At 41.1% G+C, this 17,004-nt stretch overlaps 1 protein-coding gene across 5 annotated transcripts in view; it reads right to left on the reverse strand.

The window, feature by feature from the left end:
* The window catches only part of AOAH (acyloxyacyl hydrolase), a 170,637-nt gene that overhangs the window by 83,651 nt on the left and 69,982 nt on the right, over positions 1 to 17,004 (reverse strand). For all 5 annotated transcript variants that reach the window (XM_019925453.3, XM_019925442.3, XM_019925444.3 and 2 more), the window contains exon 12: positions 15,215 to 15,309. In XM_019925453.3, coding sequence (XP_019781012.2) covers positions 15,215 to 15,309 — 95 coding nt within the window. The remainder of the gene's footprint in view (positions 1 to 15,214; positions 15,310 to 17,004) is intronic.

Raw genomic sequence — 17,004 nt, forward strand, 5'->3', positions numbered from 1 at the left:
TTCCTTTGAAAGGAAAAAAAAAAATAAGACAGCATGAAAGTGTTTTCAGATTTGTTTTTTGTTGAAACCTTTCTAAGTTGAGGTCTTCTGTGTGATATGGGAAGCTCATGTTGAACCTGACTGCTAAGGACATCTTGGAGAGACGCTAAGGTGTTTTTAAGGAGGAAGAGGGCAGAGTGAGGCTCAGAACCCTTAGTTTCTGTGGAACCATGAGGGTGATTCTTCACACTCTCTTTATTGAACTACAGATATCTTTCCAGATGAACACACTCCTAATCTCATTAGCTGTAAACAGGCCTCTTGGGTGTCGCAATGCTTTAATTAGAGGATGGCATGAGCAGGAGGGGAGGGGGGCTGGTGCAGGAAAGACACCCAAGACTGTGAATTCCTTTTCGATGGGCACAGTTGGGATGGGGTGATGTATCGGCAGGAGTGTTTTCTGCCTTATAGGGAGACAAGAGCAAAGACATGTTGACTAGTCTCATAAAGGGCAGAATGGCCTATTATGAACAATGAATGCTTGTTTTTCTACAGCACTTACTGCTCTTCCCAGAATATGATTTACTACTTGGTGCAGCAAAGGAATGGCACCAAACACGCTGGGGCTTCCTGAAGGGTCTTGGTTGATAATACGCCTTCCCACGGTCAGACCCCAGCCAAATGCTCACTTTGGAAGAGGTGGTCCCATTACTATTCCTCATGGAACATGAGATCGTGGAGGGATTATAGGGTGGGGTTAGGGGTCAGCGGGTACTTTCAAGTTTCACAGTCAGTGGTACAGAATCCAAATTCAGAACCTCTTTCTGCTGAACAGGTTGGAAAAAGGTCACACAGCTTCATTTTAAAAGACAACTTCTGGCTGTTGCCCTCTTCTGTCATTTTGGGAAGGATTCCTAAAGGCAGTTGAGGAGGGGACGATCTGTCATTAACTGAATAACAACCAGTGTGCGTGCTCCCTGGGTGAGGCGGGTCCCAGGTTAATAAGGACGTAAAGAAACGAGGCTTTACTGGGTTGAGGCCATGCTGACCACCAACCAGGCCTCTGAACCCACAGGGCCCTTGGGGTTGAGTAATCAGCACTGGCCTCTGACAGCTGTTTCCCTTCAGTCACCCAGCCTTGAGCCAACACATAAGATTTCTGCTGCACTTCAATGCCCTTGGACATCTTTGCTTTCTGGTGCCCACTGCTGGCTGGAACTGATTCCAGACTTGATCTGAAAGGGTTTGAGCGGCATGTGCTGGGTAAACACCAATGGCCTCTGGGCTCCAAGCCCACTCCTCTAATCTTTGCTCTGTGCTATGGAGCTGGACTCTGAAAACTACACTTCCCAGATTCCTCTGAGTCTCCCTGCCAATGAGAGGTGCAGGTGGGAGATGGGCAAGTGGGGGTGAGAGAAGGAGAGGAGGAACCATTTTCCGGCGTCTAGTTGAGGTCGGCATCCCCCAGCAGCTTCCAGCCTCCAGCCTTCTGTGCTCCAGCTCCTCTCCACACTCCTCAGTGGTTCAGTAGCAGCTGGTTTGTGTGCCCTTGGCAGTCAGAGTACAGGCTGTGCAGTAGTCCAAACACCAGCTGCACCCCTCCCTCTAGCTTCTGGTAACACCTCTTCCTCCTTGTTGTTCCTTAGCCCTGCAGTCAGCAGCTGCTTTTTGCAATGATTGATCTCTGATAACTTCAGCATCCCCCTTTTTGTTCTAATACCTGTGTAATTAGTTCCCTGTGTTAAATCTACCAGGGTAGCCAATCCCCTATATTAAATCCCCTCTGTTGGAATGCTTTCATTTTCCTGACTGACCCCTCATAAATGGTGACTCTGACAGTGACAAGAAACCCAGTTTAAAAGGGTTCCACATGCTGAATTAGCCAAAATATTGGAGGCTTTCTCTCTTTGCGGTGACATCACTAAAAGGCTCTCAAATAGGGGAACCTGTGGGCAGAGTGAGGACTGAGGATAGTCTGATGGGTGGAGATGCTCTCTTGGGGAACCTCGCACATTCCAATGTGCTCCAGAAATACTTCGGTTGAGGGACTAGCCCACACCATGCTGTTGGCTTCCCCATTTTGCCCTGCAGCGGTCTGTCTTAGAGTGCAAGCTCTTCCCTGACATGTGAAGAATTTTGAAAACTACACTGCAGTATCCCACAACCACATCTTTCTTTTGTAAATCCTCAAAGTTTGGACATTGGTGGCAGTGGGAAAACGCTATGACAGTGGTTCTCCCCAAAGTCTGGGGACCCCTGGGGATCTTTGAGACCCTCAGAGAGGGTTCATGAGATCACTATTATCATCATAACACTAAAACTTGATTTATCTTTATTTTAATTCACTCATAAGTGTACAATGGAGTTTTCAAGAGGCCACATACATGGATACAGAAATAGATTGAAGGCAGAAGCGGATAGGGGAATTTAGCTGTCTTCTATCCAGATATCAAGGAGATTCACAAAAGTAGAAAAGAATGCTATTATTTTAGCCTTTTTGTTTGTTTGTTTCAGAAAATAAAGTTGTTATAAAAATATGTTATTTATGTTAATGTGTTTCTTATTGTTATTTTCTAATGAGTTAATAAATCCCATTGTGGAGTTGGTACATTCCCTTCACCCTCACTAGTCACTTAAGTTTCATGCTCCAGCCCCTGGTCATCTGGAGTTTAATCCCCACACTGAGGTCAAGTCCAGGCAATCCTCTCCAGGATTTTCAATGGCCCAGGTTGGCTCTCCCTTCCTGGGGTCCATATCCTTGCCCCAGGACACACACTCTTTCTGTCCTGATAACTCAGTCACCACCCTTACATTACTCACAAGAGTGTCAGACTCCAGCTTTTTTGACCCCAGTCTCCGAAGACACCTGTCCAAGTCTCTTAGTGGCCTCCTACAGTGAGGGGAAGCACCCTGCCCTTCCCCCACAGGGACAGCGGAACCCTGCTGCCATACTGACACTAACGATTCTCAGCCTCAAGCTACAGGTTGCAGAAATGGTTTTCACTCCCTTCTTCTGCAGGTCCTGCTGAAGTCCTTCTAATATTTGACTGTGGAAGGTGAGACTAGTTGGCCCCCATTGTCTAAGGCTCTCACTTGAAAGTTAGGTAGAAATAAATAGTCCAGTTTTTAACATCTGTTATAAAATCATCCTGAATTTCTAATGAAATATCTATCATTATTTATATTTTATACAGAAGGAAAGTAAATCTCAGAGAAAATAAGTAAAGGTAAGTGGCTAAGCCAGGATTTGAACACAGGTATGTCTGATTCAAAGTCCAAGATTATTTTATGCAGAGATAATTTAGGGGCTTGAAATTCCCCTCTGGGCTCATGGTGTCAGTTTCACAAATGGCTTCCATGCCATCAGTAGGGTGGCTATATATCCCAATATGTCTGGGCCGGTCTGGGGTAATGCCTGTTGTCCTCACATAATTAACAGTAATGATTCCTCTTCTCTCAAGTTTGGGCAATAAATTATAAGACCACCACAACCTCTAGGGTTAGGGGAGTTTGGTGCAGAGGAACCAGAAGCACCAGAAGTTTTGTAGGAGGGCAGACTCTTCCAGTAGAGTCTCCAAAGCCTGGCTTAGACCCTGCAGGGAAGATATGCACTGGGGAGATGAAGTCCAGGCAGCCTCCCCAGATGCAAGGATGCTGGGAACAGCCCTGGGTTAACCGCAGCCTGAGATATCTGGCTGGAGGAGGGTGGTCTATTCAGAAACTGGATGTAAAGTCCACAGAGCACGCAGGGTGTGAGAAAACTACGTATCCATTGTTGATTCTAGATAACTTCTGAGTTTGTCCATTTCTTTTCTTCCCAAGGTACTCTTCTAGCTTAGGACACTTTTACTAGAATAATAACAAACTCCTAGCTGAGTTTCTGGCCTGCTCCCCCTTCCTCCCCCACGCCCCCCACCAATGTAATCCATCCTGTGCATTGAAACCAGAGTGATTTTTCTGAAATTCCAGTCAGACTGATGCTATTTCTTAGTTTAAACCCCTTTGACGGCTTCCTATTGCCTTCAGGATAAACTCTGAGTTCCTTAACGTGGCTTTGAGGTCCTTTGAGATCAGCTCCTATGCACCTTCCTAGGCTCTTCTCTTACATTCAGACCTTGTCCTGGATCAATGTCAGTTCAGCCCCACCAAACTTCTCATAACTCTGCACCCTCTTACTTGTGAGCCTTTGCACGTGCTCTTTCAGCCCCTAAGACACTCCTTCCTAGGTCTGCTGGGACGGATGCCTCCGATGCCTCCTTCCTCCCAGTTTAGGAAGCACGCGTACATCACAGCAGCTCACACTCTGGAATTGCCTATTTGCTTACTTGCATTTCCCCACAAGGCCTGAAACTCTGAGGACCTGGGCTCTTCCCATCCTCTTCACCTCTGTGTCATTACCTCCTATCACAGTGTTTGGCACGTGGTAGGTCCTGGGTTAGGATTTAGTGATATTTTGCTTACAAACATTAAAACCCAAATAACCAAAACAGGAGACATCTGAGCTCAACATACATCATGGGTGTCCGCTAGGCATGGTACTTATACCTAACCTGATTCTCTGTGCAAATGAAGAGACTCTATAGATAATGTTTTAAAAACTGGAAGTCTTTTTTAAAAAGGAGCATTTAAAAAATATTCCATATATGAGTGAAATCACATGGTATTTGTTTTTTTCCATCTGACTTATTTCACTTAGCCTAATACCCTCAAGGTCCATCTATGTTGTGGCTAATGGCAAGATTTCATCTTTTTATTTTTATGGCTGGGTAGTATTCCATTGTATATATATATCACATCTTCTTTTTTTTCCTAATCATGGTTTTGATCTTTATTATCTGATCGATCTTGGGCAGGATCCTTAAGTTCTCTATGCTTCCATTTCTTTTCTTTTTTTTTAAAACATCTTTATTGGAGTATAATTGCTTTACAATGTTGTGTTAGTTTCTGTTGTATAACAAAGTGAATCAGCTATACGTATACATATATCCCTATATGCCCTCCCTCTTGCATCTCCCTCCTACCCTCCCTATCCCACCTCTCTAGGTGGTCATAAAGCACCGAGCTGATCTCCCTGTGCTATGTGGCTGCTTCCCACTAGCTATCTGTTTTACATTTGGTAGTGTATATATGTCAATGCCACTCTCTCACTTTGTCCCAGCTCACCCTTCCCCCTCCCCGTGTCCTCAAGTCCATTCTCTATGCCAGTACCTTTATTCCTGTCCTGCCCTTAGGTTCATCAGAACCTTTTTTTTTTCTTTAGATTCCATATATATGTGTTAGCATATGGTATTTGTTTTTCTCTTTCTGACTTACTTCACTCTGTATGACAGACTCTAGGTCCATCCACCTCACTACAAATAACTCAATTTCGTTTCTTTTTGTGGCTGAGTAATATTTCACTGTATATATGTGCCACATCTTCTTTATCCATGCACTGGCCGATGGGCACTGGGTAAAGGGGTTCAACTGTATGATGATGTATAGAAACTAAATTTTTGGTGGTGAACATGCTGTAGTGTATACAGAAGTCGTAATATAATGTTGTACATATGAAGCATATATAATGTTACAAACTGATGTTACTTCAATAAAACATAATAAGTAAAAAAAAAAGGAGTATGATCTATACTGGCCAGAAAATGAAACCGTGAATCAGCTTAATATCCAGTAGTGGATTATGGCTTGTACACTGAAAAGGATAGTATGAAACACTGACAGATATAATGAGTAAAAAGACTAAGTAGCAATGTGGAAAAATGATTAGGATTAGTACTAATTTTTTTAAAAAAGGAGCATTGCCGATTGCTTACTTGCTACTCTTGTGACTACATAGTGTGTACGCGTGTGTGTGCGTGCATGCGTAGTGAGGGTAGAGTACTGGGGAAGAGAAAAGTTTAAGATAGTGGGGATAATTTTTTTTTAATATTCTCATAATTGGTTCTAATGTTGACTTTACATCTTCTTTTTTCCCCAATAAGAAGAATATTAAAAGAATATTTCAAAACAAATCTGATGGGCTTCCCTGGTGGCGCAGTGGTTGAGAGTCCGCCTGCCGATGCAGGGGACATGGGTTCGTGCCCCGGTCCGGGAGGATCCCACATGCCGCAGAGTGGCTGGGCCCGTGAGCCATGGCCGCTGAGCCTGCGCGTCCGGAGCCTGTGCTCCGCAACGGGAGAGGCCACAACAGCGAGAGGCCCGCGTACCGCAAAAAACAAAAACAAAAACAAAAAAACAAATCTGATACTCCAAAATGTTAAAATGATTCTCTCTGGGTGGTAGCACAAGGCAAATTTTAATAATTTCTGTATTTGCTTATTTTTCTCCACTGAATATTTAACATATCTGATTAGATAAAAGCAACAGAGCAAACATTCCCTCTCTTCCCTCTTTCACTTTGGGCAGATTACTTTCTTCCCTATTGGTCTTGGCCATGTGATTTGCTTTGCCTATGGGTTGATGGTGCACATGACGTAGCAAATATGTTTGTGTGAGGGCCTTGCCCTCTTGCACTTCTGACATTATCATGAAAAGTGCATGCTCTGGATAGACTGCCCAACCAAGGAAAAATGAGAGACACGTGGAGCAGACCTGGACCCAAGCTTCAGCTTGGAGCGAAGACCAACAGGGCCCAGCCTAGAACAGCTGTGTGAGTGAGAAGAAATGACAATTGTTTTAAGTCATTGAGACTTGGGTGATGTATACAGCATTATTTTGACAATAACTCAGTGATAAATCTTCATTTTCAACATCAACTTTCTGAACAAAATCTCTGTCTTTTATTCTTCTTGTCCCATCTTTCATTCTTATCAAATGGTATCCCACAGAAGTGGCCCAGGCTGGGAGTGCCCAGGCTAACTTTTAGCTTGGAGAGGAATATTAACCTGAAGAGATATATATATATTTTTTTGCGGTACGCGGGCCTCTCACTGTTGTGGCCTCTCCCGTCGCAGAGCACAGGCTCCGGACTCACAGGCTCAGCGGCCATGGCTCACGGGCCCAGCCGCTCCGCGGCATGTGGGATCCTCCCGGACCGGGGCACGAACCCGTGTCCCCTGCATCGGCAGGCGGACCCTCAATCACTGCGCCACCTGGGAAGCCCCTGGAGAGATATTTTAAGAATCCTAGAACATCAAAGGCTTGAAACAGATGACAAACTAACACTAAAACTGTAGTGTTTTCTCTACCATCAATAGCATTATTGACATATTGATGATACTAATGAATCCCAATTACCATTATGACCAATATGGGTTCCTCATTGCCATTCTCATAGTCACTTTTCAGAACCACTACTTTACTGCCAAAAAGGGATGGGTGTGGGGTGGGAAATAACCCAAACCCAAACCAACAACTGCTGATCTGCAGTTATTTCAATTCATTTGTTGTTGCAAATAGCAAATAAAAAATTGCTACAATCCAAATTCCAATTGTCTGGATTCCAGGACGGGGCTGGCTACTGGGCTTGTGGGAATGATTTCTTTAAAGCATCTTCTCAATGGGTCTTTCTCTTCCCCAGAGACTTAGCACACTGCGGAGAGAGCTGCCAGCTCCAGTGAGAGGCTGCCCTCCCCAAGGGAACCCTAAAGCGAGAGGCACCCCTCACCTCAGTCTCCAGAGGCCAGGTGTGGGATAGGAAGGTCAAGCATGAGGACATCGACCAGCCTGGTTAGCTACCACCACTGCACCACGTGAGCTGTGTGTCAATCTACTTTTGTCTGGTTTGAATCCAACATACAGTTTCTAAAGCTTTTTCACAGACCTTAGCTCACTGAAGCTCATGGCCTTCCTTCATCATCTACAGAGTTTCTGGTTAGGTGGTTTGTTCAAGATGATACTGACAGGAAGTGGTTCTGCACCTCTTAGCTGTGTGACCTTAGGCTATCTACTCAACATTTCTGAGTACTTGTCTGGAAAGTGAGGATATGTTGTAATAACACCTACGTTAGAGGGCTTTTATGAAGATTAAAAAAGTAATGCTTTAGTATTCTTTAGCTGGTTTCCTTAGCTATTTGCTTAAAAACCAAACAAAACAATCCCTCAAGTGTTTGGTACATACATAACAAAAATTCATTGAAGAAAAATTAGAATAAAAGTTATCCAGAATTCTAGAGTCCAAAGTTAACATACTGATCTATAACCTTCAAATTATTTTGTCTGTACACATGAACACACATATATTCATATAAACTGGCCCATATATTACTATCTTGTAACCTGGTTTTGCCGCCTAACAAATTACCATAAACATATTTTCTTGCTAAGAAATGTGTCTATAATATGTGTATTAACAGTTGCATAATATTTCATTTTGTGGATGCAATATATTTTTAAATATCTAATCTCCTATTTTTTTAAACATCTTTATTGGAGTATAACTGCTTTACAGTATTGTGTTAGTTTCGGCTGTATAACAAAGTGAATCAGCTATATGCATACGTATATCCCCATATTCCCTCCCTCTTGAGTCTCCCTCCCACCCTCCTTAACCCACCCCTGTAGGTGGTCCCAAAACACCGAGCTGATCTCCCTGTGCCATGCAGCTGCTTCCCACTAGCTATCTATTTTACATTTGGTAGTGTATATATGTCAATGCTACTCTCTCACTTTGTCCCAGCTAACCCTTCCCCCTCCCCATGTCCTCAGGTCCATTCTCTACATTTGCATCTTTATTCCTGTCCTGCCCCTAGGTTCATCAGAACCACTTTTTTTTTTTTTTAGATTCCCTATATATGTGTTAGCATATGGTATTTGTTTTTCTCTTTCTGACTTAACTTCACTCTCTATGACAGACTCTAGGTCCAACCACCTCACTAAAAATAACTAAATTTCATTTCTTTTTATAGCTAACATTCCTTTGTATATACGTGCCACATCTTCTTTATCCTTTCATCTGTCAGTGGACGCTTAGGTTGTTTCCATGTCCTGGCTATTGTAAATAGTGCTGCAGTGAACATTGTGGTACATGACTGTTTGAATTATGGTTTTCTCAGGGTATACGCCCAGTAGTGGGATTGCTGGGTCATATGGTAGTTCTATTTTTGGCTTTTAAAGGAACCTCTATACTGTTCTCCATAGTGGATGGATCAATTTACATTCCCACCAACAGTGCAAGAGGGTTCCCTTTTCTTCACACCCTCTCTAGCATTTTTTGTTTGTAGATTTTTTGATGATGGCCATTCTGACTGGTGTGAGGTGATACCTCATTGTAGTTTTGATTTGTATTTCTCTGATGATTAGTGGTGTTGAGCATCTTTTCATGTGTGCATTGGCAATTTGTATATCTTTTTTGGAGAAATGTCTATTTAGGGTTTCTGCCCATTTTTGGGTTGGGTTGTTTGTTTTTTTGATATTGAGCTGCATGAGCTGCTTGTATATTTTGGAGATTAATTCTTTGTCAGTTGCTTCATTTGCAAATATTTTCTCCCACTCTGAAGGTTGTCTTTTCGTCTTGTTTATGGTTTCCATTGCTGTGCAAAAGCTTTTAAGTTTCATTAGGTCCCATTTGTTTATTTTTATTTCCAGTACTCTAGGAGGTGGGTCAAAAAGGATCTTGCTGTGATTTATGTCAAAGAGTGTTCTGCCTATGTTTTCCTCTAAGAGTTTTAGAGTGTCTGGCCTTACATTTAGGTCTTTAATCCACTTTGAGTTTATTTTTTTGTATGGTGTTAGGAAGTGTTCTAATTTCATTCTTTTACATGTAGCTGTCCAGTTTTCCCAGCACCACTTATTGAAGAGGCTGTCTTTTCACCATTGTATATCCTTGCCTCCTTTATCAAAGATACGGTGACCATAAGTGTGTGGGTTTATCTCTGGGCTGTCTATCCTGTTCCATTCATCTATATTTCTGTTTTTGTGACAGTACCATACTGTCTTGATTACTGTAGCTTTGTAGTATAGTCTAAAGTCCAGGAGCCTGAGTCCTCAAGCTCAATTTTTCTTTCTCAAGATTGTTTTGGCTATTCGGGGTCTTTTGTGTTTACATACAAATTGTGAAATTTTTTGTTCTAGTTCTGTGAAAAATGCCATTGTTAGTTTGATAGGGATTGCACTGAACCTGTAGATTGCTTTGGGTAGTATAATCATTTTCACAATGTTGATTCTTCCAATCCAAGAACATAGTATATCTCTGCACCTGTTTGTATCATCTTTAGTTGCTTTCATCAGTATCTTATAGTTTTCTGCATACAGGTCTTTTGTCTCCTTAGGTAGGTTTATTCCCAGGTATTTTATTCTTTTTGTTGCAGTGGTAAGTGGGAGTGTTTCCTTAATTTCTCTTTCAGATTTTTCATCATTAGTGTACAGGAATGCAAGAGATTTCTGTGCATTAACTTTATATCCTGCTACTCTACCAAATTCATTGATTAGCTCTAGTAGTTTTCTGGTAGCATCTTTAGGATTCTCTATGTATAATATCATGTCATCTGCAAACAGTGACAGTTTTACTCCTTCTTTTTGGATTTAGATTCCTTTTATTTCTTTTTCTTCTCTGATCGCTGTGGCTAAAACTTCCAAAACTATGTTGAATAATAGTGGTGAGAGTGGGAAACCTTGTCTTGTTCCTGTTCTTAGAGGAAATGCTTTCAGTTTTTCACCATTGAGAATGATGTTTGCTGTGGGTTTGTCATCTATGGCCTTTATTATGTTGAGGTAGTTCCCTCTATGCCTACTTTCTGGAGAGTTTTTATCATAAATGGGTGCTGAATTTTGTCAAAAGCTTTTTGTGCATCTATTGAGATGATCATATGGTTTTTCCCCTTCAATTTGTTAATATGGGTTATCACATTGATTGATTTGCATATATTGAAGAATCCTTGCATTCCTGGGGTTAACCCCACTTGATCATAGTGTATGATCCTTTTAATGTGCTGTTGATATCTAGTCTCATAGTATTGTGGTCGGAAAAGATACTTGGTATGATTTCAATTTTCTTAAATTTACCAAGGCTTGATTTGTGATCCAGGATATGATCTATCCTGGAGAATGTTCCATGAGCACTTGAGAAGTGTATTCTGTTGTTTTTGGATGGAATATCCTATAAATATCAATTAAGTCCATCTTGTTTAATGTATCATTTAAAGCTTGTGTTCCTTATTTATTTTCATTTTCGATGATCTGTCCATTGGTGAAAGTGGGGTGTTAAAGTCCCCTACTATGATTGTGTTACTGTCGATTTCCCCTTTTATGGCTGTTAGCATTTGCCTTATGTATTGAGGTGCCCCTGTGTTGCGTGCATAAATATTTACAATTGTTATAACTTCTTCTTGGATTTATCCCTTGATCATTGTGTAGTGTCTTTTGTCTCTTGTAATAGCCTTTATTTTAAAGTCTATTATGTCTGATATGAGAATTGCCATTCCAGCTTTCTTTTGATTTCCATTTGCATAGAAAATGTTTTTCCATCCCCTCACTTTCAGTCTGTATATGTCCCTAGGTCTGAAGTGGGTCTCTTGTAGACAGCATATATACGGGTCTTGTTTTGTATCCATTTAGCCAGTCTATGTCTTTTGGTTGGAGCATTTAATTCTTTTACATTTAAGGTAATTATCAATATGTATGTTCCTATTACCATTTTCTTAATTGTTTTGGGTTTGTTATTGTAGGTCTTTTCCTTCTCTTGTGTTCCCTGCCTAAAGATGTTCCTTTAGCATTTTGTTGTAAAGCTGGTTTGGTGGTACTGAATTCTATTAGTTTTTGCTTGTCTGTAAAGGTTTTAATTTCTCTGCTGAATCTGAATGAGATCCTTGCTGGGTAGAATAATCTTGGCTGTAGGTTTTTCCCTTTCATCACTTTAAATATGTTCTGCCACTCCTTTCTGGCTTGCAGAGTTTCTGCTGAAAAATCAGCTGTTAACTTTATGGGGATTCCCTTATATGTTATTTGTTGCTTTTCCCTCGTTGCTTTTAATATTTTTTCTTTGTATTTAATTTTTGATAGTTTGATTAATATGTGTCTCGGCGTGTTTCTCTGTGGGTTCATCCTGTACGGTACTCTCTGTGCTTCCTGGACTTGATTGACTATTTCCTTTCCCATGTTAGGGGAGTTTTCAACTATAATCTCTTCAAATATTTTCTCAGTCCCTTTCTTTTTGTCTTCTTCTTCTGGGACCCCTATAATTCAAATGTTGGTGCGCTTAATGTTGGACCAGAGGTCTCGAGACTGTCCTCAATTATTTTCATTCTTTTTTCTTTATTTGCCTCCCTGGCAGTTATTTCCACCATTTAACCTTCCAGCTCATTTATCCTTTTTTCTGCCTCAGTTATTCTGTTATTGATTCCTTCTAGAGTATTTTTAATTTCAGTAATTGTGTTGTTCATCATTGTTTGTTTGCTCTTTAGTTCTTCTATATCCTTGTTAAATGTTTCTTGTATCTTCTCCATTATGTTTCTGAGATTTTGGATCATCTTTACTATCATTACTCTGAATTCTTTTTCAGGTAGCTTGCCTATTTCATCTTCATTTATTTGGTTTTGTAGGTTTTTACCTTGCTCTTTCATCTGTAACTTTTTTTTGTCATTTCTTTCTTTCTTTCTTTTTTTTTTTTTTTTTTGATGGGTGGTGCTGTATTCCTGTCTTACTGGTTGTTTGGCCTGAGACATCCAGCATTGGAGTTTGCAGGCAGTTAGATAGAACAGGGTCTTGGTGCTGAGATGAGGACCTCTGGGAGGCCTCACTCCAATTGATATTTCCTGGGGTCTGAGGTTCTCTGTTAGTCCAGTGGTTTGGACTTGGAGCTCCCAACACGGGAGCTCCCGCCCAGCCTCTGGTCTGGGAACCAAGATCCTGCAAGCTTCGTGGCATGGTAAAAAAAAAAAAAAAAGGAAGAAAGGAACAGAACAATATCAAAGAATAAAAAACAAAATAAAGTTAGAAAGATAAAATATATATTAGGAGGGTTTCCCTGGTGGTGCAGTGGTTGAGAGTCCGCCTGCCAATGCAGGGGACACAGGTTCATGCCCCAGTCCGGGAGGATCCCACATGCCGCGGAGCGGCTGGGCCCGTGAGCCATGGCCACTGAGCCTGCGCGTCCGGAGCCTGTGCTCTGCAGCGGGAGAGGCCATGAGAGTGAGAGGCCTGCGTACCACAAAAAAGAAAAAAAAAAAAAATTAAGAAAAACAAAACTATAATTGAAACAACTGCAACAAGGTAAAATAAAACCAAAGCAGAAAAAAGAAAAAAAAAGGGGGGGCGGGCAACAAGCCAAAAGGAGAGATCACCGGTTGCTGGGGGGTCCTCCCATCTCCTTAGGTGTCTGTGGTCCCCCACTGGTGCCTGGTAGTTGTGAGGTGCCTAGTTGTGAGGAGACGCAAATTCCGCATCCTCCTAGTATGCCATCTTGACTCCACCCCTAATCCCCTATTTTGTTTTTTGAATTTCTTTTTTCATTTTTGCTCTTATAAATAACTCTTTGATGAATACTCATGTACATAGATTCTCGAACAAATGACTGCTTAGTTTTAAAGAGAAATTTTCAGAAGCGGAATTACTTGTTAAAATCACAAACATTATAATATCACTTTATACGTATTGTCAAGTTGCCTGTCAGCGAAGTTCTAGCAACTTAAACTCTCATTAGTGGTGAAGGAACATGTCCCTTTCACCATATTCTTGCTAAAAGTAGGCCTTTATCACTTTGCTTATTTGACAGATGATAGATGATACCTCATTGTTGTTTTAATTTGTTTTTCTTTGATTACTACTGAAGATGAAACTTTTTATATTTATTGGTCGCGTTCTTGATCATTAAAAAATTAAATTGTTTTTTCTTTATTGATATGCAGGAACACTTTGTTATTAGAGAATTTAAATCTTGTCTTATATGTTATAAATATTGCTCTAGTTTTTCATTTGTCTTTTAATTCTATGAATTTTTGGACTTTGTATACATTTGAAGATTTCATGTAATTAAATCCAGTAATACTTTTTTTTGGCTTTGCTTTTATAATACCATGCTCAGAGAGATTGGAATACTTCTTAAAATAATCTTTTTCAGGAAAGCATAAGTCTGTTCTATTTTCTGAATCTTTGAATGACTGAGAATACATTTCTGTGGCCTTTATGTAGGAACCATATCTTGGCAGCTGGAGCAGTTTTGACACACTATCGTCAAAATGTTGTAGAGGCCGTTCCACTATTTTCTGAAATTTATCATTGAAAGATAAGTCTGATGTCAAAAGGACTTTTCCTCCTAGTATGTCCCCTGGTTGTTTGTTGGGCTGAATGATTACAAGATTTTTCTTTATATTTGGAATATAATGGAAAAGAAAGACATGACAAGGAGAGTCTCTTATATTCTCTGGAGTTCAGTGAGGTTTTGGATTAAAGTCAAGGATTTCTTCAACTCAAGAAAATTATATTTTGTTGTTTATTTGGTCACCACTTCCTCTCTGTCTGATGTGTTCTCCTCCCCTGGGTTTCCTATTCAATCTCCTGAACCTATCCTATATGCCTCTTATGTGAGTTCCAGAATTTGGCTGACTGGTTTTCTCACCCTGTTTTTTACATTGTCCAACTTGCTAGTCAGTATGGCCATCGCATTTTTACATCAGGCCATTATTGTTTCACCTAAAAGTAGTCTTCCCTAACCTCAGATTGTTCCTTTTTCATGAGTATAATCTCCTCACTTTATTGTTGAGAATCTGGATTTAATATCTTACAAAATTCACTTTCCTGTAGCAAGCTTTTTTCAAGAGTTCTTTTCTTTGGAGACCATGAACATTTTTTCTATGTTCAAATGTTTCTCTGTTTGCTCATTTTACAAGGGAGGTCTGTGTTTGCCCAGTTTTAGAACTTGGGAGAGGTTCCATCAGAGAGTATTCAGGTTCATGTCTGATTTCTTCAGTGTGAGTAAAGGGATCGAAGAAGAATGTATAATTCTTGTAGTTTAACTTCCCTGGATCAGCGTTTTCATGTTACAGGAGGTTGAAGAGAGAACTACATCCCGAGGTGGCTGTACAACAAGGGCTTCCCCACTATGCCCAGGTTTCCTTTCCACCCGGCAGGGGCACCATCCTCCTTCTCTAATGGACGAGACAGCTCTTGTTATGAGCCTGTTGTTCTTACCACAGTGCTTGAACTGAACTGAACTGAAATGGCTATGCATGCGCCTTTGATGGCAGATTGTGCTGAGAAGGGAAATTTGCACCTGTTTGGATCTGGCATCACATTTATAGAGAGCAAGGGGGAAACAAACACAGAGGCCAGCACATCCCACATGATTACTGCCCAAATTACTTACCAAAGACATCTGTGAAGCTGTGATCCAATCGGGAGGGATGTGAAAATGAGCCCCAGCTGAGTCTCCCAGCAAAATGATTCCCCTGGGCTGTGAACCTAGGTGGCACAATTTATTTGCATTATTTATGCACTCAAGTAGTTTGGAGCCTCCAGCTTGGGTAGTTAGGTGAGCACATACCCTGGTGTGTATTCTGTGCATAGAGCATCGTAACAGTGATGCGTTGCCACTTTTCGAGTGTTGGAGAGTGAGCGGCATAGCATTTAGGAGCTGAATGAGATCTCCAGGCCATCGAAACTTGCCAGCTAAGCTATGCAGATGCAGGTGTGCTTCCTAGCTCAGCATAAAACAAACTCCTAGGCAACATCTTGAGTGAATGATAGATGAATAAAAGCATCAAAACTTTATCTGAACTCAGAAATATGCCCTAAATTTTGGTTCTGAAAATTGCTTCCTTGGAAAACACACTCATTTCTGTTAATATCCACTTTAGGAATTAGTAATCTCATGGAGCAATTTTGATTTTTTTCAAAGATGTTATGGTCTTTTAACGTCTTAATCTATATATACAAAAGCACTGGATGGACAATTATGGCTGATTAGTGGGGAGATGGAGAGATAAAATCTCTATGCAGCCCTATATGTTTGGAGGTTAAGAATCACTTAATCGGATTCTAAGGCCCATCTACACGAATCATTCATCCACGGGTGATGCATGAACTCTTCCAAATCCCTTAAGATCCTGAAAGAATCAATCAGTGCCTCTCAGAGAGGAGAGCCTACTTCCTCCACCTCCAAAGGCCCCAAATCAAGCTGAGGATGGCCCAGCCTCACTCCAGCGGCTCCCTATCTCGGGACCTTGTGACAGCTAGCACTTGGCCACACACATGGGGACTGAGAAGGCCCAGGACATTGAGGAGGGGTTGGGATTTGGGGAATCCAAGAGGCTTCCCACAGTGAACCCAGAGCCTCACACCAGGATTTCACTTAGATCTGAGTTTACTTATTCATTTGTCTATTTGTTAATGCATTCCTTTATCATCCAACAAGCATTTCTAAACTGCATTACTATGTGTCAGGTCCTTACATTTTCTACCTCCATCCTGTCCTTCTAATAGCTTACAGACAATTAGACTTTAAGTTGATTGAGGGCAAGGACTGTATCGTGTCTGCTCATAAAAACTCAGAGCCAAGTATAGCCCTTGGTGCATAATAGGAATAGGTGTCCAGGAAATATCTGTTGAATGAATGAATGAATGAAATGCTTCTAAATGTTAGGGGAAAGCATTGTCTAAACATAAAACAGTGATGCTACCATAGGGTCTTGTTTGAGACTCTTTGGGCATCACTAGGACCATGTTTTCAGTACTATGTGGGTGGTAATAGGTTCCTCCTAAGAACACTGGTAGCCCAGGTGTATGTGGCATTGGGCATTTAGAATACAGAGCTTTTGCTCAGGTATTTTTGGGACCTCTCAATGGCTGTTGCTTGGAGGTCTCCGTCAAGTCACCCAGATATGAGTCTTTAGCCCAGTCGACACAAGGACTCTGTCAGTACAAGTCTAGACGTCTGACCTTGTAGTGTATTGAGGAGGACACAGAGAAGACTGAAAATTATCACCTCCACTTATTTTCTTATTTGGAGAAGTGCTGGATTTCAGTTACCCTGTTATCTATCTTACAGCCTTTTCTAATATTATCATTAAAGTTTCCAATTCCCTAAAAAAGGAATCTATTAAACAAATTCAGTTTTGCTTTGTCTTGATTCTGCCTCATTTGTCTATAATCTTTTTC

Source organism: Tursiops truncatus, chromosome 9 (assembly GCF_011762595.2).
Source record: "Tursiops truncatus isolate mTurTru1 chromosome 9, mTurTru1.mat.Y, whole genome shotgun sequence".
Lineage (NCBI taxonomy): Eukaryota > Metazoa > Chordata > Mammalia > Artiodactyla > Delphinidae > Tursiops > Tursiops truncatus.